At 36.8% G+C, this 23,976-nt stretch overlaps 1 protein-coding gene across 4 annotated transcripts in view; it reads right to left on the bottom strand.

The window, feature by feature from the left end:
• LOC129421499 (phospholipid phosphatase-related protein type 5) overlaps positions 1-22,375 on the bottom strand; it is a 28,133-nt gene extending 5,758 nt beyond the window's left edge. The window contains exons 1-5 of one of the 4 annotated variants that reach the window (XM_055177103.2): positions 22,101-22,375; positions 18,792-18,899; positions 5,496-5,684; positions 831-951; positions 219-469 (exon numbers count right to left, since the gene is read on the bottom strand). In XM_055177103.2, coding sequence (XP_055033078.2) covers positions 219-469; positions 831-951; positions 5,496-5,684; positions 18,792-18,863 — 633 coding nt within the window. In that variant the 5' untranslated portion in view covers positions 18,864-18,899; positions 22,101-22,375. Of the gene's footprint in view, positions 1-218; positions 470-830; positions 952-5,495; positions 5,930-18,791; positions 18,900-22,100 lie in introns of those variants that run through there. The other 3 variants (XM_055177098.2, XM_073857665.1, XM_073857664.1) reach the window with 3 other exon arrangements.
• Positions 22,376-23,976: the final 1,601 nt, after the last annotated feature.

Genomic DNA, 23,976 nt, shown 5'->3' with positions numbered 1-23,976 from the left:
TGAAAATGGCTCAAATGGAATATGCAAAATATGCAAATTAGTCCCGCCTCCAATCAATCACACCACCATGAACCAATACATTGACTTGATTGATTAAAACTTATTTTATTTTATGTCTAATTTTATTATTTAACAATAGCAAGTTATTTTAGATTTAGCCCGCGTTTTCATTTTGAAATCGTTAAAATGCTAAAACATTTCTTGGCTCGTGTACTCACCACTGTATAGACCGCAGAATAAACACCGATGGCTGCATCTTTAGATGGGAAAGACTTGCGTGCCGACGTCACGAGCAGAGGATTTCCCGTGCATGCTTTACGCTCGGTGATGTACTGTAAATTTGTATGGCAGCCCAGCGCTGTGTAATTTGGCCTGCATGCTGACAGGAAGTGAGGCGTCTGATTTCCCGTCACCACCTGACCGGCATTGGCAAAGATGGTGGTGGTGAACAGGCCAAAGGTATAGACACCTATGTGACAAACAGAGTTCAAAGTCAAGCAAAATGATATATAAATGAAAGTAATAAAACTAATTTAAGTGAATACAGGCCATCCCTACTGAAAAATCCAGCTAAGACCAGCATAAGCTGGTAGCTGGTTTTTGCTGGTTTAAGGTGGCAGTAGCTGGTTTAAGGTGGTCCTCCCAGCCTGGCAAAGCTTAAAAAGTGACCAAAACACAGCTAGACCAGCTTGCTATGCCAGCAATACCAGCTAAAACCAAGCTGGGAGACCAGCTAAAACCAGCACCCCAGCTAATGCTGGATTTTGTTAGTAGGTATGACATACAGTATAGTGCAGGATGTATATGTAATGATCTGATACTGTAAGTACCTAAGAAGCGTATGATGCGTCTGAGAAGTGGACTGAAGTAACAGCAGTCTGCGGTGACTATGGTCTTCTCCTGTGTGACCTCTGACCTCATGAAAAACACCATCAGTTCTCCAGCCAGAATCTGCAGAGAATAAAACACAAGACGAGGAGGGGTTAATGTGTTAGCTTGACAAAATATCCTGCGCTAGCATTCTGGCAACAGCAAATCGAGTTCATTTGTTATCACACTCTCGGAGCGTTTCAAGTCTCTTTGAGAATTCGAGAAAACAATGTCATCCACATCTTGGATAGCCTGAGGGCGAGTAAATAAACTCTTTAATATGATTAATTCAAATTTACAATGTAAGAATGGGTAAAATAATTTTTTATGCCTGATTAAAGGCACAGTGTGTAAATTTTAGAATAATGGAAATGCAATATAATATACATAACTATATTATCAGTGGTGTATAAAGACCTTTCATAATGAACGGTACTGTTTTTATTACTTTAAAATGAGCCGTTTTAATCTACATACACCGCGGGTCCCCTTACATGGAAGTCGCCATTTTGTAGCCGTAAAAACTGTTTTATAGAGTGCATTTCGACACTATGTCGTCTCAGACGATTAGATGTTTGTCCTTTGCCGCCAACGTAGCTTCTCTATACGTTTCGAAAGTAAGGGGTGAGCTGTGGACTGAGCCGTTGGTCGCAATTCGCAATTTACCACTAGATGCCGCTAAAATCTACACACTGCACCTTTAAATGCAGGTTGCAGTGAGGATAAACCACAGTCAATGACCGTCTGCCGAAAAAGTGCAAATCAAATTTGTATTTAGTATGTAAAATTCATGATGATCCAAATTAACATCTAAAACATTTTTCTTTACTTTTATACAAAAAAACATTTGCTGCTGATTTGACGTTCAAGGTAAAATCTGATGTTTTAAGAAGTTGAGATGCTCTGACGTAAACATCTGATGGTCACTGGTGTCAGGAGTCCACCACAGCTCTAGAAGATCTGAAGATACAACCAGCACTCACATCACATTCACAAGCGCACAACGCAGTCAGACAGAGACGTCAGAGATGAGACACGCGGGACAGGAACGTGGCGTACATCTCACACGTTTCCAGGATTAGCACCTGACCGCTGACACAGACTGACAGATCGTGACATCAGTGTTGTGTGATCAACGTGTCTGTGTGTGTATGATGCACTGGATTGTGTGCATCTACAGTGTGTGTATGCGTGTAACTATCAGCTCCAGTGTGAATAATGCATTACTGAATGTAATAAAATTGTGTTTCTTGGTTTGCTTTATGAAGTTTTTCTGCTGGTCATGTGCAGTTAGTTTAGTGGCTCATTCAATCTGATATTAGTGGATCAGACCTATAAATAAAAACATCAATAACAGCGTCCAAATGAGGGCAGAAAGGGGTCAAAGCAGGGTATGACGTCTTAATCTTTTTTAAGATGATAGTTTTTAAATGTCAAAGAAAACATTTACATGAAACTCACAAATAAAAAAACATTTTGTAACACAAACATCCCAATTATTCACTATAATAAACAAGTTTATATTTAAATTATTAATTCATTACATTGTGGTATTACCTTTGTGGATGAAATCAATGCAGACACAATATATAAACATATCTATATGACTCAAGTCGAATGTACAGTCAACATGATGCTGTGTGTGATGAAACAGGGTGAAACACGAGATGTCTGATCATCTGATTTTCTCTCGTCTCGTTTCTGTTATTTTGATGTAAAGCTGATAATAAACTCTTCTGTGAAGATATACGCAGAGAGCCCGCACAGTTCAGACATATGTCGAGATATCAGGGCGTCCGCGCCTTCAGGCGGGCAGTGCCATCTGCCTCACTTTCTCAGGTGGCATCAAACTCCAGTTCTTTATTTGGGAACCGAACGCCTGTATAAGAGTATATCTGATGCCGTTTACACCTTTAATCAACCAAAATTACCTTAAGTGACAACTTGTGTAACTGTGAAATTTTAAGTGTAGCACCAGAAGATGTGTAGCACCGAGTGTCGTCCTGCAAATATACATCACCAGCAAAAAAGTGTTTAAAAGAGGAACTATATTTTATGGCGTAATAGCACTTTTGGGAGTACTTCGACTCGCCGCAGTAACACCCTCCCTCTCCCATTATGAGAGTGAGAAGGGGAGCGGACTTTTCAGGCGAGTCGAAGTACTCCCAAAAGTGCTATTACGCCATAAAATATAGTTCCTCTTTTAAATCCGCTTAGAAAAGCGCTACGTTTTATTTTGTACCACCAAACTTGTCTTAAATAGGAAAAAGATTTATGTGTTTGGTCACTTCTAACTTTATCTCTAAATGGTACCATTGAATGAATGGGGCTAAGCTAAATGCTATCGAAGCGTCGCAGCGCGCTCCAGCGCTTACGTGCACGCACACAGATGATAGAGGGATGTATCAACAATTCTTAGTTAAGGTAATAACATATTTTAATATTGAAAATGAGTAGACTATTCCTTTAATAGGTCTATTTGTGTATAGTTTTAAGGTTCCATAGCCTATTTAGGTGCCGATGGTAGGCTACTTGAATGGCGCAAAACAAAGCGCACTTAGCCTGTTTCATTAGTTTGTTCATGACGCTGTTGAGAGAGGTACGAGATGTTAAGAGAGGTACGAGATAAAAAATAAAGCACTTTAATTGCAATGATTTTAGCGTGTCTGATATATGCGTGTGCTGGTTGGGTAACGGGCCAAATATTAACTGGTCTGGGCAGGTGCAGATTTAATTAGGATATTATCATGGGTGACGGGTCGGATCTGGTGCTGGACTTTGCGGGATACGGACGGGAGCGGGTCCCCAAAAATGGTCCCATGCAGGACTCTGTCTTAGGGTACCACAGCCAGTTGTGCCTTAAAAGATACAGTTTTATGCCTTTTGTGTGTGCATATTTGACATTTGGATATATGATTGTTACCATTCTCTCTCTCTCTCTCTCTCTCTCTCTCTCTCTCTCTCTCTCTCTTTTAAACACACAGCACACAGTATACTCACCCAAACACACACTGCTACATGTGGCTATAACAGGACTCATGAAAGGGGGGAAGGCAAATTCATGTGGTCCCACAATCTGTTGCCTATGTGACACACATCATCTCAAAACCCCCCCAAAATGTATTTAACTTTTGTCTATACCTTTCTTATTGCACAAAGATTGCACTTTTACCACTCACGTAGTACTAAGTTTGTGTTTCTTTACAGACCGGGTTCACTACATCCCAGAAATTTCTCTTAAAACTGCATTTAAGGACACAAGTATATTTTTGAGGTACAGTAAGATATACAGTAAAACTACTGCAAGTGCCGTTTTCTTAGGAGAAACATCCGAAAAGCAGAAAAAGAGACTTTAGCAAAGTCTCATTAGTCCCTTTCACACATACATATACAGTCTTTACTGGTAATTTACTGGTAAATTGCAGTTAACAGATCATGTGTGAACAGAACCTTTCCGGTAAATCAGTGCTCCCAATTTACCAGTAAGACAGGTTGTAAGATTACCAGTAATTTACCGGTAAGCGCTGTGTGTGAACGAAAATTATAGGATTACCGGCATTTAGAACGGACGACGTCAGACCGTGCTGACAGCTTCGGGCCAATCATAGCGTTTTAATACAGATGACGCGTTTACCCCCGCACTGTTTACTGACGTTTCCACACACATGCTGCTTAAAAGTTGAGCACACCTGAAGTTTACATCCACATTACTTCACCAAAGTTGTTAAAAACACCTGACCGCCAAATTGCCGACGTACTTAGCACGCCCTCTGTGAAGCCTAAAGTGCAAACAGTACTGTTGTTAAAAACGCATTTTCGGTTTGACGTCGTCTCATTCAATGTTGTTTGGTCATGAGCAACTTCGCGACTGTTTACCACAGACGTGAAAACAACAAAATACGGACCGAGGATATGAACGACGTGGATTGTTTACAAATACAACACTGAGCTCGCCGCGTGCTACAGGTACTTCCGCTTTCTCAACGAATTTACCGGTATTTTGAAACTGATGTGTGAATGATGTCTTACTGGTAAAATAACGGAACGCCACTGCGTGTGTGAACAGCACATTTTTGTATTTACTGGTAAATTCATTCTGGTAAATTCATGGTAATTTACCAGAATTACTGTGTGAAAGAGGCTATTGACTCATTTATCTGCTATCTAAGAAACAAGACTTTAGTTATTAAATCATTAAATAATTTGCTTAATAAAATTAATAAAATTTTAGGGATCTTTTTATTCATTTTTTGCAATGGCAATTAAAGTATATTTCTCTCTTAATTTGTATTTGTATAATACAGGAAGTTATACTTGTATTGACGTATTAGATGTGTTTTACTGTCCAATCAAGTTTTATAGTAATTGCGTTTTTTTGCATAACGATAATAAGAACTGCGTGGTGATGTGCTAAAAACATCCATCATTTCCTTAAGGCAAAATATCATTTCTTATTCATTTTGATATAAAAACACCCTGCTGTTCTTTGCCCAGATTTTCAAAAACCATCAGTATACTGAATGATGATTCATATTGACTAAAGTTCATTCTCTCCACCCACAAGCACACATCAGCCCGAGAACAACACGAAAACAAGAAGACGGCTCCGCTTCACGGCTACTCACCGTTACTGTAGGTACAGCTGTGACCAGAGAGTACACCAGCACCGGTGGCACATTACTGGTCTCATCCGGTCCGGGGTACGGTTTGGAGAACGCCTTATCAAAGCAGAAGAATCCCTGGACATGAACGGGAAACGTGTCGGTGTACTCGAAGTAGTACGCCAGGAGAACGGTGCCTGCCATTATCACCAGCTGAAAATAGAACATGATCCACGGTTTACAAGAGAAGGAGAAGACACGCCGCCGAAGCGATCACGCCACACGACGGAGAAGAGAGAGACACTTCTGGAGTCGTGAGATTGAAAGAGTTACATGCTGTTCTGTTAGAGCATCAGACAGTGTGAGATGAGCGAGCAAGCGAGAGAGAGAGAGAGAGAGGATGAGAAGGAAAAGAGGCAGCATCATGGAGATGTGGGGAGAGACAGTGTGAATTTGAGACGAGTCAAACACAAATGAGCTCAGCACTGTGTGTGTGTGTGTGTTTGTGTGTGTGGGTACACGTAGGTGTCATTTTGGATGTGTGTGAATCACATGGAGGTGCAGGCTAGGGTGTGAATGCACTCATTAGCAAGTTTTAATATGAGACCGCCTTCATTCAAGGCTTTCTCAAGCATGCTTCTCTTGCAGCATATTACAGGTCAGCCATGGACTCCTAACAATGAAGGTGCTTACAATGTTATTCACAGCGATACCATCGAAGGTCAAGGGTCAAGATTTATACTGATTAAATAAGCTTGCCATTGGTTAGGATCATATTTGGCCGAGATACAACTATTTGAAAATCTAGAATCTGAGTGTGGGGATGGCACAGTGCCTCAGTGGGAAGCCTCACTGGAAGAAGGTCTCCGGATCGAGCCCCGGCTTGGTCAGGTGGACTTTCTGTGTGGAGATTGCATGTGTTAAAAGTGTCAGCGTGGGTTTAAGCCTGGTACTCCGATTTCCTCACAAAGGCCAAAACATGCAAGTTAGAGCAAATTAGAGATACCAAATTGCCCCCCACAACCTGTGCAAATGGATTATCTTGTGTGGATCAACCTGTGTATGGATTAACCGTTTCTCACCATAAATATAGCCATAGACGCTGGCGTGGCGTAGAATAAATAAATAAATAAATAAATAAATAAATAAAATAATCTAAGGGTGCAAACCATTTAAATATTAAGGAAATCGCCTTTAAAGGTCCTGTTCTTTCTGTGTTTTTGAAGCTTTGATTGTGTTTACCGTGCGCAATATAACATGTGTTCATGTTTCATGTGTAAAAAAAAAAACGCAGTATTTTTCACACAATTTACTTATCTGTATAGCGCTGTTTTCACTGTCCTAAAAACAGGCTGATGTCTTCTTTGTTCTATGAAGTCCCTCCTTCAGAAAAACGTGTCGAGGTCTGATTGTGTAGCTTGTTTAGTGTGTTGTGATTCAATAGCAGCTTAGCTTGCCATTAGCTTAGCTGGCGACGGAAGTATTGAATTTGAGACGAGTCAAACACAAATGAGCTCAGCACTGTGTGTGTGTTTGTGTGTGGGTACACGTAGGTGTCATTTTGGATGTGTGTGAATCACATGGAGGTGCAGGCTAGGGTGTGAATTCTGTGAATTCGGAGTTTAGTCAAAAACTGTTCTAGTGACATCATTAAAGCAGGAAGTAGAGGGTTGTAGTCCAAACCGTCCGTTCACTGTAGGCTTTGAAAGGCGAATTCTGTTAAAGAAAATATATCGCCTGGCAGTGAACTTTGAGCTTTATCATTTTACAGGTATTATTTATGCTATTATAGCAACAGTACACACTAACTAGGGTTTTAAAAATGGGATCAGAAAGAACGTGACCTTTAAAGTCTAAATGAAGTCCTTAGCAAGACATATTATTAATAATAAATATATTTTTTATATATTTACGGTAGGAATTTTACAAAATATCTTCATTGAACATGATCTTTACTTAATATCCTAATGATTTTTGACATAAAAAATATTATTTTGACCCATAAAATGTATTGTTGGCCATTGCTCCAAATATGCCTGTGCCACTTATGACTAATTTTGTGGTCCTGATTCAAATTTCGCTTCCTCTAGAGATCACATAACATTTAATAACACTGCAACACCAAACCAGAAATACTTATAAGCTAAACTTAGTCAAAGGTTTAAAACGGATAGCCACATTTAAAAATGGCACTGCGCTAGCTGGCAAAATATCAAATCATGTGGCATTTACATTAATACACTGAAAAAAAATATTCATTGAATTTAATCAATTTTATTAAGGTAAGTGGTTGCAATCAATTTATTTAAGCTACATTTAAACAAAAAAGATTAGTAAAGTAAAATAAAATAAAATATAAAAATTTTGTTTAAATGTAGCTTAAATAAATTGATTGCAACCACTTAAAACAATTGATTAAATTCAATGAATCTTTTTTTTCAGTGTAGAAGATTGCACAAGCACATGTTCAACAATACATTTCACAAAAGTAAGATTTTAGAGTTAGCATTTTAAGTATTTGAAGTAAGCAGTGTTGGGTGTAACGCATTCATAGTAATGCGCATTACGTAATATTACTTTTCTGAGTAAAGTACACTGAAAAAAATGATTTCTTGAATTTAATCAATTTTTTTAAGGTAACTGGTTGCAATCAATTTATTTAAGCTACATTTAAACAAAAAAGATTAGTAACGTAAAATAAAATTTTGTTTAAATGTAGCTTAAATAAATTGATTGCAACCATTTACCTTAAAAAAATTGATTAAATTCAATGAATCATTTTTTTCAGTGTAACGCATAACTGTAAAATGTACACATTTATATTTAAGTTACTTTAAAAAAAAGTAATGCATGTTACTTTTCAGTTTAATTAATTTAAAAATAAAATAATGTACTGAGTTAAAGCAACACTATGTAGTTTCCATGTAAAAATGACTTACAGCTCCCCCATGTGGTTGAAAAGCGCAACAGTGCCTTGTATCAGACACTCTTTTGCAGGCAGGGAGAGGGGCGGGGCTGTGTTTCCTACCCTCCACCGCCACTTTCAGAGTGTGCTTGTAGCAGCTAGGAGGCTGCTCAGGTTGCAGCAACAGTACAATTTGTCCAGTTAAAAGTTGTTCTATCACTGAAATAATTTTAGAGACATTATTGAAAGGTAAAAAAACTACATAGTGTTGCTTTAAACTGAACATATTAACGTTCAATTACGCACTCTGTGCGCCTGAGCGGGAACAGTATGAGTCAGAAACGAAGATGGCAGGCCAGAGCTTGACATTTTTGCGATCATAAAAAACATGTGCAAGGCCTGAAAGAGATCAAGCCCCAGCCAAGTAAGAAAACGTAATGCAAAAGTAACTAGCATTACTTTCCATGAAAAGTAACCAAGTAACGCAATTAGTTACTTTTTGGGGAGTAACCTAATATTGTAATGCATTACTTTTAAAAGTAACTTTCCCCAACACTGGACGTAAGGACAAAAGTATTTGGACATTATTTGGTCATCTTATGTAAAACATCTCCATACAGCTGTAGTTACTGTAAAAAACATATTTCAAACATCCACTAAAATCATTTGAAAGTCATTGCAAAAATGTTTTAAGAAATGTTTCATTCCTTTTATATGCATGCATAGTGTATTGTGAAGATGAACACACATGCAATTTCACTTCCGCAGAAAAATATTTTTCAGAGGACTTGGAACTGGGCTTATAAATAAAGATCCACTACGATTATTTACCCAGATCTATCAACCCACACGCACACCCACATATACCCATCTACCCACACACAAACACACACAAAAACACACAATTCTTTCTAAATTATCAGGCTACACCTAATAAATGGCTTGTATAGAATTTGTTCTTGTATAGAATGTGTTTTTGTTATAGTAACTAGGACTGGGCACTATATCGAGTTTTGATATTTTTCCAGCAGAAAATGAGATGAGACAATACCGTTTATATGGGTATGGTCTGATATGACTCTTCTTCTTTGCAGCACAAGCTCTTACAGAAATACACACTGAAAAAATTTCCAACCAGCTGTTGTGCAGACGTATAAAACCACAACTACCTAGAACATCCAAGCAACTATCAAATGCTCTCCATGACAAAACACACTAGCAACCTTATTGCAACATACTAAAAAACCATCACAACTCCTTATCCGGACCATCACACACAATATTGTGGCACTGCACAGCCAGAAAAGATGATACTTAGTTCACTTAAAGGTTTTGTGTGTAGATTTAAGCAGCATGTCGTGGTGAGATTGTGAATTTCAGCCAACGGCTCAGTTCACAGCTCACCCCTCCCTTTCAAAACGCAGAGAGAAAATGGTGACTTCCACCTAAGGGGACCCGCAATGTAGATGAAAACAGATCATTCTAATGTAATAAACATAATAGTTCATATGTAAGGTTTTTATACATAACTGAAATTATAGTTATGTATATTATATTGAATTTCTGTCAAGAGATCCATTTTCTGGCCTCTTATTGCTCCCCGTCCCAACTTTTTTGGAATGTGTAGCTGAAATAAAAAATGAGCTCACTTTCAACATTTGATATGTTATCTATATTCTATGGTAAACAAAATATAATTTTATGAGATTTGTATATTATTCCATTCCTTTTTTACTCACAATTTCTACTGTGTCCTAACTTTTTTGATTTGGGGTTGTATATATATATGTATATGTATGTGTGTGTGTGTGTGTGTGTGTGTGTGATGCTCAGTGACTATTTAATGAAGGACATCTGTTATTTTGCACATGTATACAAAACTGTGTACAGTATGGGTAATATGTAACACTACCCAATCATCCATCTCCTCTTTCATTGGTTAGAAATACTCTTAAATTTTTAAATAGCACACAGCACCCTTGAACACGCTGTTTTAACTTGGCAAGATTATATGAAATGATGATGGAGTCCACATTGCCAGAATCACTCTGTGTTTCTGTGTTCACTCAATGAGATCTAATGAGTGGGAGTGGGGGGAAAGACATCCATATGGCAACATGTTTCTTCACAACAAGAAAAATCTAACATGACTCCATCAAATTATAATCATTTTGTTCTGAAGAACTGACTCTGAGTTCTTAAAAGGTCAGATCGGTCTAATGGATCTGAGGAAAGCATCTATTTACAAGTGCATATGAATATTGTGATATATATTATTATAATGGACCCAAAAGCTATCTAAACAATTGAAGGGCTGAGATGCAAAACCCTCTAAGTGCATCTGACATGTTTTCTTGTAAATGAGCACTTTTTATTAGACTCTTAATGGATTCGGCCAACAAGCGGTTTTTATGAATGGCCTGAGGTTGGGATTAAGCAGATTTGAAGTGAAAGTATTTGATAAACGTATAGTACGTGCCGAGAGCATTCGGTTAATATCATAATCTCATTTTTGACGGACGTGCCATTTAAAAGCTTTTGCATATGAGCTCCTCATTTAAGTCACTTTTTTAAATACAAATGTCATTAAATTCAATTTTAAATTGCAACATACCAAACCATGTGATGTTTGCACACCAGATTTTTCTCTCAGTCCTCAAGCTTATTTTTAAGAGGCTCACGAGGTTCATCATCAAGGTAAATGTGTGTCTATACCCAGTATGAGTCAACATGTGAAGGGTTGTTGTGTTATTGTGGTGCACAAATAAATAGAGACCCTTTCCATATAAACTGCAGCATCACAGAAAGCACAGCTGACAGCAGAACAAAAAGGTTTCAAAAGGACAAAATTCAAATAAAGCCTGACAAATGCTGATATATTTGTTAGCTTCCTATGCAGAAATCTGATACATGGCCACATGAGAAAATTACTATTGTATGTAGAAATTTACAATTATATATATATATATATACACTCTCAGAAATAAAGGTACAAAAGTTGTCACTGGGACAGTACCCTTTCAAAAAGGTACACCTTTGTACCCAAAGAGTGCATATTAGTACTTTGAACTGCCAAAATGTACCTTTAAAGGAACACATTTGTACCTAAATGGTACATATATATATATATATATATTATGCAAAAAGAAAATCTAAGCACATGAATCTATAAAAAAAGGGAGAAACCCAACCCCATTGGCTTGTAATTTTACCAATGCTGGGTTGTTTCAACCCAAAATGCTGGGCAAAAAATATGGGTCCCATATAACCATTTTCTGGGCTAATTTAACCCCAACGGCTGGGTTGAAAATAATCCAGCATATATTAGTAGGCCTACGACTTGGTCCTTTGATTTAGAAAATACATTTGGTCACTAAGCATATATTGTCTATACTGTAAATTTTATATACAAATTTCTGTATGAGTTGTTTGATAAGATGGGCATCTCATAAAAGCAAACAAACATTTCTATTCAGTTCAGTACATTTCAAATGCATGGAAGAAATAAATAAATAAAGGCACCTGCAACCACCTTGAGCAAACCTTATTATTGGGTGTGTATATAGGGTGTATTCAGGTTGGGTCACTTTTTTAGCATTCACAATCAATGTTAAAATGTGTCCCAAACAGTGGCGACTCCAATGGAGGGCCAGGGGGCCACCCCTAAAAAGACACTGGCCACCCCAATGGTCCCCAACCAGAAAGCAGTTAAAAATTAGCAGTTTTTGGTAACATTTAACCCTTTAACTGCCACACCAAGAAAAAGGCATTTGAAAAAATTTTTGTTTGCATTTCTGATCTCCTTATGTCACCACTTAACACAATCAATGTATTTTTTTTTCAACACATCCCATAATTTTTTAAAAATCGGCCTCTACCAAACGGTTGATATGTCACTTAAAGGAATTCAAACACATACTATGGAAATTAGAAAATATGAACTATAATACTAATTTTTTACAAACATAATCCAAATAAAATGGTTTTGTATATTAAATCTTCTTTATTTATTGAAGTATAACATATTAAAATATTTCAGGTTTTCATTTTAACGCAGGACATGACATGTTTTCATGTTTTTTGCAATAAAAATGACCAAAATTAACAAAAATAAGGATATTCTGCATTTAAAACCTATAATAAAAGAAGGCCAAAGATAGTAATACAATGGCATATTAGTATTTTATGATTTAAGAAACACACTGTCAAGTTTGGAAGTGCAAAATAATGTTTTTTGTCTTTTTTTTAGATAAATTAAAGGGGTCACGGCATGAAAATCTGAGATTTTCCATGTTTAAGTGCTATGATTGGGTCCCCAGTGCTTCTATCAACCTAGCAAATGTGAGAAAGATCAATCCAGTAACTTAGTTTTGGTAAACCATTCTCTATAAGCATGTGAAAAAACAGCTAATTGAAATGTGGCTCCCCTTGTGATGTCAGAAGGAGCCCTTATTATAATAATACCACCCCTTAATTTGCACTTTCCAACCACAGCACTGCCATTTCCAGTGTTTTAATCCAGAGAGGGAGAGACAGAGAAAATAATTCACAGCACAACTAAGTTTCAATTTCAACAAACCACCATCATTGTGATCGGTGTTTGCATTTCATCCGCTCATTTGCATTTTAAAGGACACACCCAAAACTGCACATTTTTGCTCACACCTGCAAAGTGGCCATTTTAACATGCTATAATAAATTATTTATATGATATTTTGAGCTAAAACATCACATATGTGCTCTGGGGACACCAAAGATTTATTTGACATCTTAAAAAAGTCTGGTGACATGGCCCCTTTAACATTTATTTGTAAACCAGCAATGCTGTGTAGAGTAAGCCAACATTGCAAACAATCCTTCAAACAATTTAAAACATCATTTAAGAAGTAATTATTGATTAATTAATGAGTAATAATGATTTCCATAGATTAATTATATGAATTCATTATAGTTATTTCAAAAAAATATCCAGAAGTGGCAAAAATACATAATTAAGAAATGATCTCAATATATTAAATAAGAAATAACAATAGCTGTGTCATATTCATAGCTGTGAATTATCAGAAATGTATATTTCATAGCAAATAGTACACTCTGACTGCAGAAATGGATGATCTGAAAACATTACCCTAGCTTTTCTACTTTTACCATTAAGTGACAAATCAACCGTTTGGTTGAGCATGTTTTTGAAAAATTATTCAAAACATATGAAAGTTTTTTCATGGCACCAAGTAACATAATTTTGTAAAGTTAGGGCTCTTACAGTGTAATATGTCAAAAAAATATGGTTTCCTTGCACTATTTCAACAAGAACAGTTCATATAACAGAAGTGATTTTTTTATTTCTAAAATCCACATAACAAGATGTGTTGTGACAAGTGCTGTTGATTGATACATTGGTATCTAGTGGATTTTTTTTTTTGGCAAAACATATCTTACACAAATAGTAGAGATGGCTCAATCAGCTTGAGTTAAGTTAGGTACTCCTCTCAATAAAATATAGGGACTCAAAATGTGCTCAACCGTTTGGTTGAGCTGGCAGTTAAAGGGTTAATGGACTTTATGGGGTCTTGAAGTCACAACCGTAGAACAGTTAGCGAATTAGTGTGCCATAAAGCATGTGGATTAAAAACAGACAATATATTTACAATCAAATGTAGGTTTATTATAAAAATCAAATTAAAGAGAAAAGGCAGTCGACATATACACCTATGTCAATTTGCAAAGAACTACACTATTTAAAGAACAATTATTTGCTAATTAAAAGCATGAGGCTCTATCATACACCCGGTAATATAATTTGATGAATATGAAATTTTCACATTTAGGCTACGTTTAAATAGCAAATGCATTCGCGCCCAATTTTGGCATTCTGGTCTGAAAACGAGGTGTGTTCAGGCGCATTGTTGGCGTGTTGCTATTTTGAGGCAACTAAAATAGACTACGCCATTGACCAACTAAAACCTGTGGCCGGTTGCATAAAACTTTAAGACTAGTCTTAACTCATTCACCGCCAGCCTTGTTGAGAAAAGTTGCCCACCTGCATTTTTGTGACTTTAACAAAATTTTCACAAAATTCCTTGCAGGAAAAATTATTTTCTATAAATATATAAACATACAAATTATATCAAATTAAAGAACACACCCTCTGCTTTCAAACAAACAATAAACAAACAAACAAACAAACAAAATGGGGAAAAAACGTTTCATTATATATTTACTTTTTCTACTTAATTTAACCACTGAAATATGGATATTTCTCTTCAAAAATACAACATTTTGAGCAAAAAGCTTAAAAAAATGCGTTTTTGTAAAGGAATTTATGTTAGAGATCAGACTCAGAATGACTATCAAACATAAAGGCAGTTAAAATAAATCATGAAATCTTTTTAAATTCTGTTTTTGATAAATTCGGTTTGGCGCCATCTGGTGGATAAAAGCGGTATTACACTTTCACTTTGAAATACGTCCAGAAAGGCATATTTATTAGTTAAATATGAAATCATAAATGACGAGATAACTCGTCAATGGCGGTGAATGAGTTAAAAGTTAGTCATGATTTTTTTTCTTCAAGACTGATCATATCTGTTTTAAGTATGTTATATAGAAAGGCAGATTGGTCTAATTTAAATCCAAATAATAAGACTGATTAGCCCTAACTAATTGCTAGTTAGTCAGAATCATTTTTAAGACGCAGTCTTAACGTCGCGGCTATGTTTATGCAACCAGCCACTGGTCTAAAGTTTAAAGTCAATGGCGCAATAGTGTTTTTGTTATTTAATGAGCGCGTTAGTAATATGGGCCTATAAACGGGACGACAATGTTGGTTTGCTTATCACATACATGAATGCACAGCAGCACAAAAAGGCTTTTAAATATGAAAAATTAAAGGATTAAAATGTAAAAGAATATTATTGAGTCTCTTGGACATTAATAAGGACTGATTATGAGACGTTAGAAGGCGTAAAGAGCTGCTTGGTAAGTAAATAAATGCTTTGCTTTAAACAAATGCATCTGTTTTTAAATGTTTTTTTAAATGCCACCCCACGGATTTATTGTATATGAAGACACTGTACCTGTGGATATGATGAGATGAGAAACATTTTTAAGTCATTTTTTAAAAAAAAAACATGAAGCTGTCCGAGTGCTGAAACTGCTCTCCGCACGTTTGTAAATTCTTTATCTCCTGTTTGTTAAAAATATATACAATGTATTTTTAGAGTACAAACCTTTTCTTGCATATTTGAAAATTATTTTATGAGATTACAATGATTATGTGGGATATCAATACATTTACAGCAATTAAAAGCCTGCTATTTGAACTTCTATGACTGAAAGAAAACAGCTTAAAGGTTTTAATCCAAAAAATAACAATTTGAATAAAAAATGAAAACAATAAAATTTTACTGGTGGTCTTCTTCGTCCGCTTAGTTTTTCAGTTTAAAATTCCGCTTTCTAAATAGGGATTAGGCAAGGCGGAACTGTCTTTTAAAGGGGATGAGATCTGAGACTCTTATTGGTTTATTGCACGTTACGCCCAAAACACACCCATTACTCATTAGGAGTTTAGGAACAACCATTTTAGGCCGTGCGTTTGGCGCATAAACATTTTTCCAGTCGTTAAATTAGCAAAAGTGGAATTGGACATGCCCGTTTAGACCGTGTGCTTTGAACAATGCGCTTAGATCGTTAAAATAGGGCCCATAATGTTAACCAGAAACAAAAGTAAAAAGGTATACACACACATTAACCTAAATAATTTTTGGTGCCACCAATAATTTGCTATGGCCTCCCCGGGCCACCCCTATTAACATTTCTGGGGGCACCACTGGTTTCAATTTAAATTCGTCATACCTTATAGACTATAAATTGAGTTTTTATCTTATGTCTAATCTCGCTGTTAAATTCCCCTACTGCCACTTGAATATCAAAGCAGTAAGTGGGCATGAAACCAGCTTGATCTTCTGCTGTTCGTGGTATTTTTAGAGCTCGTCCTATTGAATGGTCTGAAGCTGCTGACAGACACTGAAGGTTGTCTGGAGGTTTGACTGACAGCTCTTGTCATATTCATAGCTCCTTGAGGGCTTTTATTCTGCATGATGAGCAGAACTACACATTAGAGGTCTTCTCGGGTCCAAAGAAATGTACCCGACCCCAAATGACCTGAATCACTTTTTACCCAAACTTTTCTGTATCTAAATGTTAGGACTGTTACCTACTGTTAAAGGGTACCAGATTGTAGATATTTAGTGTCATTTTGCATAGCCTACATCCTTGCATCACATAAATGGTTTGTTAGCAGATTACACCCGTATAGCTTCAAGAAATGCAATCTGCGTGCCAACTTCGCACGATCTGTCAGTGATTAGTCTGTATGTTTCTTCTGGATGTTTGTAGTTAATTAGGCATTATTCTGTTGTGAACCGCTGAGATGTTGCTCTATTTGAATTAAGATAATTAAGGTCCCTGCCAAGTTGTGCTGGTCCTAATTTCACTGTTCTCCCATTCATCCACCGTGAGTAGCGGCAGTACTCCTCCAGCATCCCGCTGGGTCCCTTTCATCCTCCTACTGAAATAAACCCTTCAGCTCCAACAATGCTCAGCGATGGCTCTTACAAAATCCTTTTCATCTTTCCAACCACTCGGTCTTTTCTCAAGTTATGAGAAACTGCCCACAACTCAGAGCCGTTCTGATGCCAAAACTCAGCTGACCGTGTAAAAGATAAAGCACATATCTATTTCACTCTTTATATCTGGTTTGTTCGCAGAAGAATCAAGTGAACACACACACACTAACCATAACCGTTTTATATAATATAATAACATACATTTATGGAAATATCCTATTAAGGAAAGGAGTCCATAAAATATAAATTAAGCCCATACAAAATAGAGAACACATGCGCTCTCTAATGGATCTGAGGGGAGGTACAAAGCAAAAATCTTTCAAAACAACACACATTTTGGTTTTATAAATCAGTTTTTTAGGTTGTGCTTCTATGTAGCTCAGTGATAGAGCATTGCATTAGCAGTGCAAAAGGTCATGGGTTCAAATATAAATTGCATACCTTTGCTATGCGGGTGATTCTCACGAAACCATTGAAACACCACGGCACTAATGATTTTAGCTTTAAAATGTGTAATATAGTAACATTAAAAAGCATCAGAATTAACACAATACTGTGTTCTACCTTGCACAATGTGTGATTTCAACATAAGAATTTATAATTGGAAATTTTATCTCATTTTCTGCTGAAATTCTCATTACCGCAATGTGTCCGGCTGTGTTTGAACATGCGTTATGTTGTAATTTAATCAAATGAACACAAAAATATTATGAAAAAAAAATGAATGGATGTTTTGCTAGACTACTTTAGATGACAGAAAAAATATTTACTGAATATTCATGTATAATAATAATGAAGAAAAATTAGGAAAATGATGTGTCCATACCTGATGTTTTCATCCTCCGCAACACTTTTTGAGAACAGTTTAAGCACACATACAGAATTTTAATAAAGTTTGAGTTTGAGTGACCAAGCACATGGACCAGTTACTTCAAGATGGCTACCAGGTAAGATCATTTTTTGACAGTTAATTTGAAATATTGTCTTGTCAGAATGCTTACACGACATTTTGATTATCATTACCGCAACAGATGCTTATTAAATGTTAATTTAATTAATAGAAGCATAATACTTTGATTTTAAATGCATGTGCAGAATCTCCAAATTATGTTCTTTCAGGTTTGTCATGTCATTTTGAAAATATGTCAGTGTTGATGTTTTCTGACTGTTGCGGTAATGAGATTTTTTTTAGGACAAATTTTTTAAATTATGTTACAAAAAGTTTTAAATGATAAGTAGAAGTTTTTAAATTAATGTTCCCATTTACCCCAGACTTTGTTTTTCAATGTCTGGTGGGAAAAAAAGTAAATTTAAGCAATTTTTACATTTTCATGCTTGACATTTTTAAAACCAAGTTTTCGTGAGAATCACCCATGCACTGTAAGTTGGTTTGGATAAAAGCATCTGCCAAATGCATAAATAATATATAATCTAAATGTTATACAGTTACACGCAGAAGAGTAAATTGTACATTCACAAATAATGACAACTAAAAAAACGTATCCATCCTATCAACACACACATACATTTAATATATGTATCATACAGGTGAGGCTGTGTTTACTGCACAACAGTAAAAATTCGTATATCGAGGAAAAAGGCACGTGTGGGAGAGAAGCATCTATAAATGATGGCTGATTGGTATCCATAGTAACAGCAGCCAAGTGTCATGATGTGTTCATGATGCGCATGCAACATTAATGTGTGCATGCACGCAAAAGAAAGAAAGAAAGAAAGGTTGATACAGTGTGTATTAAGTTAAGGTTAAATGTTTCACGGTCAACTCACCTCTACAAACAGGAAACATGGTAATATGGAGGTGCTGCCCTTCACAGGAGGTTTCTCCTCGACTGCCATCATAGCTTCTTCTGTTGTATCTTCTCTTTATCTTTGACTCTGCTCACATGAAAGAGAGACAGAGATCAGGTCAGAAAGCTAACTTTGATATGGTAACCTAAAATATGCATTATCTTCAAATAATTGAAGTTTTATGAAGGACATTCTTTCTGCACTTTGTTGAACATCACATCCTCTGAGTTCAGGGTAGTTAAATGAATATAGCATGAGGTTAGAAAGCATCCAGTACAAGCCTCTGCTTTTAGTCTGACTTATACTCACAGTGGTCAACATTTGTCAGTGTGCGAGTGCTTAGTTTTAGCTGGCGAGGAGAGTTTTAATGGTTCATATTCATTTCTCAAACAAGAAAGGCATCGCCGCCTTGATTCGGCCTTAATTTTGAAGTTGGCTAAGTAAGATATTTTCCTTGTTGCCTGGCAACACTGGGAAGGTTTATATGCGGTGGCTGTGTGTGTTGATACAATGTTAAAGTGCAGGGCAAAGATGTGCAAATGAAAGATGCCAGGCGTAAATTTGACCGTAAATTTAACAAGAAATACAAGGGTCAGGTTGTAAAACAAACTGTATTCAGTGCTAAAAAAAATCCAGATAATTTACTCACCACCATGTCAACCAAAATGTTGATGTCTTTCGTTGTTCAGTCGAGAAGAAATTATGTTTTTTGAGGAAAACATTCCAGGATTTTTTCTCATTTTAATGGACTTGAATGGACCCCAACACTTATAGTTTTAATGCCGTTTAAAATTGCAATTTCAAAAAACTTTAAGCAATCTAAAACGAGGCATAAGGGTCCAGAAGAAGATGAGAAGTTGTAGTTTAAAAGTGCATATTTATTATTTTTCTTGCCAAAAATGACAATCGTTTCGCTAGATAAGACCCTTATGCCTCGTTTGGGATCGTTTAGAATCCTTTGAAAATGCAATTTTAGTGTTGGGGTCCATTAAAGTCCATTTAAATGAGAAAAATCCTGGAATGTTTTCCTCAAAAAACATAATTTCTTCTTGAATGAACAAGGAAAGGCATCAACATTTTGGATGACATGGTGGTGCGTAAATTATCTGGATTCTTTTTAAGAAAATTGACTAATCCTTTAAAGGGGACATGAAAATCTGGCTTTTTCCATGTTTAAGTTCAATTCAATTCAGTTCAATTTAATTTTATTTATATAGCGCTTTTCACAACAGTTAATTGTTTCAAAGCAGATTTACATTAATAGATGTATGAAACAGAGAAAAACGAGCATAGTAATAATGTAACGTATACAGTAAAGTAGTAAGTTAAGCCAAAGGTGGCAGACTCTCCAGGGGATGAAAAAACCCCCTAGGAGAAAAACCCTCCTGGCTAGTCCAGGAGGAAAACTCCAGGAGGGAAAAAACCCTTGAGAGAGATACATATATATTTATATATATATAAATACTATCGGGGTATGTGAACGGCTAAGCGAATTAAACTGTTTCCGCCGGTGGTCGCTGGTCAGGCATCGGCTATAATTGTGTCCCCAGTGCGTCTTTTAACCTAGAAAATGTAAAAAAGATCAACCCAGTTACTTAGTTTTGGTAAACCATTCTCTGCAAGCATGTGCAAAAATAGGTCATTGAAATTTGGCTCCCCTTGTGATGTCAGAAGGGGATGATACCACTCCTTAATCTGCACTATCCAATCACGACACTGGCATTTAGTGCATTCGATGGACACTTTATTATCCCGTGAGCCCCCAGGAGAGAAGTCACCCAAAGAAGAAGAAGAAGAAGGCATCGTCAATATTCAAAAATGTCGCAAAACAGTGATGCAATCATGCAACTTTATTCAAATGTAAATAAATAAGGTAAACAGTTGTTATTTGTGGTTATATTGCTCTTGTTTAACAACATCCAAGTTAACGGCTCACTTGTTGTTATGACGACGTATGTCACGTGATGTATCAACATGGTGGATGTAGTACATCCGAATAACATTCACGCTACCCATATTCATACTATATAGAACTTACTGTTTTAACGTCAATGAGTAATTCATCCATACGTACAGTCACAGAATGTGATTTCCGACGCATGGCAAGAAAAGACCATGCATAGCTTACTCTCCTGTTGATCATTCAAGCCTCAAAATATAAACCATTTTGGGAACAGACTCTGCACTACAGATGAAGTGTCTGGGAAACATTTGGTGCCGTCATGTGTAGTATCGGCTTCAGATGACACAGCCTTGGATCATTCACACACCGTCTGCTGCCTGTTTCAGGCCCAATGTGATTAGTTTACACTTTTTTCACAGGATGCACAAGTTTGCTGGGAACTAAAGTTGTGCATACAAGGTGACACAATGAGCGCTTTTGAACAGGTTACATAGCCAAGAAATTCTGCAACTGCAAGTGACTTATTGCCCATAAACAAAAGAGCAAAAACCTAAACAAGGGTCAAAATAAAATCTATGCATTGGAATGATATATTTTGATGTTTAAATGGCATACACTGAATTAAGACTATATAATCCCAAGAAATTTATGAGCTTATTAGATCAGTCAAGAGATTGTACAGTATAGGTTCCCAGTGTCACCAACTCCATTACCGCCAAAGCTTGACTTGTCTGTGACTTTAACTATCAGCTTTCACATCAGGTTACTTTTCATACCAGATTCTTATAAAGTACAAAATGATGTCTTCATCCAAACCGACCTGGCTCACCGAAAATGAAACACATAATATTAAATGAAAATTACAATCTTAAGAAAATTCATTCCTCTTTTTGTCCAACCCATTAAAAAACACCTATCTATCCAAGATTGTAATCCACTTGCTGGTGCACTGCAAGCACCTGGGTTAGACTATGTGTGTGTGAGGTCTGGATCTCTAATGTCTCATCTTTAATTTGCCACCCAAAACACATACAGTGCACGTTTCTAATCACTGCATCACCTGCTGACATCACAGTTTCATGCTATTAAATGTGGGGGTTGCGCGCACAGCAAAGAGAGATCAGGAGAGCCGAAAGGGATTTTGCCATACAGGGTAATTAGAGCTCGCGTTTAGGGAATACCACACCCCCACCTTCATCTGCTCCTCACATCCAGAGATATGAAAAAGCAAACATCAGTCATCATCTCCATCTGCATGCCAAACCCGCCAAACGCACCCCCATACATTTGAACCAAAGTCCTATATAGGTCCACGGATGAAAAAACCCCATAACGATGATCATAATTGTTTGCATGCACGCGAGGATGCTCACGATTCTCCTCACCTGCAGCAGCGGCGTTCGGTTCCTATGCAGTGGCCATGTCGTGCGCTGTCCGCGGTGCGCATAAATCCAGATTCCCTCTCTTCTCCTCTTCCAGGCTGTTTGTCTTTTTATCATCCACCCACACGGGATTTTTCTCCAGCGCACGAGCGTCTCCTCCCGCGTGCAGATGCGCTCGCGGTCTGTGTGCGCAAAGCGACGCGAGCGCGCGCACGGGCGACTCCCTCCGTAATGAGGCGTGAGAGATTAAATCACCTTCGCCACAGATCTGTGAGAGAGAGAGAAAGAGAGAGAGAGAGAGAGAGAGAGAGAGAGAGAGAGAGAGAGAGAGAGAGAGAGAGAGAGAGAGAGAGAGAGAGTTTTATTCACTGTCTCTCACTCTGTTTCTGTCTCTCTTGATCATATGAGCTGTAATACTGTAATAAATGCAGGTTAATACGATTATTAAACATTATTAGACATTAAACTAGGTTAGTTTCGTAATGTGTGTCTAGGCATTTTTATATACAACAAAATAATAAATAATCTTTGTGTGATACCTGGAGTTGGCAATATGTTGCCATTTTCATTCATCTAAATGGCAGCTGCTCGGTTATTGCAGGAATCTCTAGATGAGTGTGCCTTCACATAAAATATATCATAGACTTGAATATGAGCTGTTTTCCATAGAGCAGACCTCTGAAGCACCATAGCAACTCCCTAGCAACCACCTTGCAACCTCCATGCAGTGGGTTTTGCTTTGGAAGAAACACTGACAATATCTTCTGAAAATGTCAAATTCAAATAGATGTTGCAATGTTTAACCTTAAATTATTTTATTTTGACAATTGACATAAGAAAAAAAAAATGCATTGCACACTGAAGTGAACCCAACAGAAATGGGAAACTAAAGTAGCATACATGTCTAAATGAAATCATGTGTGATGTGCATTATATCAGTCCACTGGGTGCAAATGTGATGTAATCTTTTCCATGTGTTTATAGGACATCTCTGCTTATCAGTCCCTTGGGTCTTATATTCAGTCAAGCAATACTGCTCCCAGGTCATTGCAATTGGACGGGGGCTCGGAAAATAAGACAATCAACAAGACATTAAAATAGTTTTATATTTCTCCCCTTCTCAATTTACTGCAAAAAAGTAAAATTGAGTTTATTGTATAACTATACCTAATGAACGGAAGCTATGTTTCGGATAACATTAATAGTTTGACGATATATATATGCATGTTTTGTTCATCATATTTCATTATAGCCCTTTTCGTAAGATCCCATAGACCCTCTTGTCCCTTAAAAATCCTTTCTTCCCTGTGACCACGAGGGAAATGATGCATGTTATTTACAACACGACACACCAGATGGGGAAGTGAAGCAGACCAAACTGCTGCGACATGCAAATAAACGGCTTCCTTCATTAAAATTCATAACATAAAAAGAGGTCATAGCCAGCAAACAGTCTGGGTGGACAGGTTGTACTTCTGCGTTTCAGTACAGTAAAGTGGTGTTAAAAATGCAAAGCAGTACCAAGTGTTTCACTGGGGGAGAAACTGCATTTTTATGATGCAGGTTTTTGTGTCTATAAACAGAAATTAAATATATATATATATATATATATATATATATATATATATATATATATATATTTTTTTTGACACATTAGCATTTTTATCAGTAAGGGGATTTCTAAGTTTAATGTTTCACTTTATTTATTATGACTCAACTTGTATACTTAAATGCTCTGATTTCTTTGTATGAAATCTTAATGCTTAATGACTACATGTGACGTAAATTTTATTTTCCCTGCTGTGTGTGTGTGTGTGTGTGTGTGTGTGTGTGTGTGTGTGTGTGTGTGTGTGTGTGTGTGTGTGTGTGTGTGTGTATA

This window comes from Misgurnus anguillicaudatus, chromosome 19 (genome assembly GCF_027580225.2).
Source record: "Misgurnus anguillicaudatus chromosome 19, ASM2758022v2, whole genome shotgun sequence".
Classification (NCBI taxonomy): Eukaryota; Metazoa; Chordata; class Actinopteri; order Cypriniformes; family Cobitidae; genus Misgurnus; species Misgurnus anguillicaudatus.
Note: the sequence above shows the minus strand (reverse complement) of the source record. Positions and strands in the feature narration are given on the sequence as shown.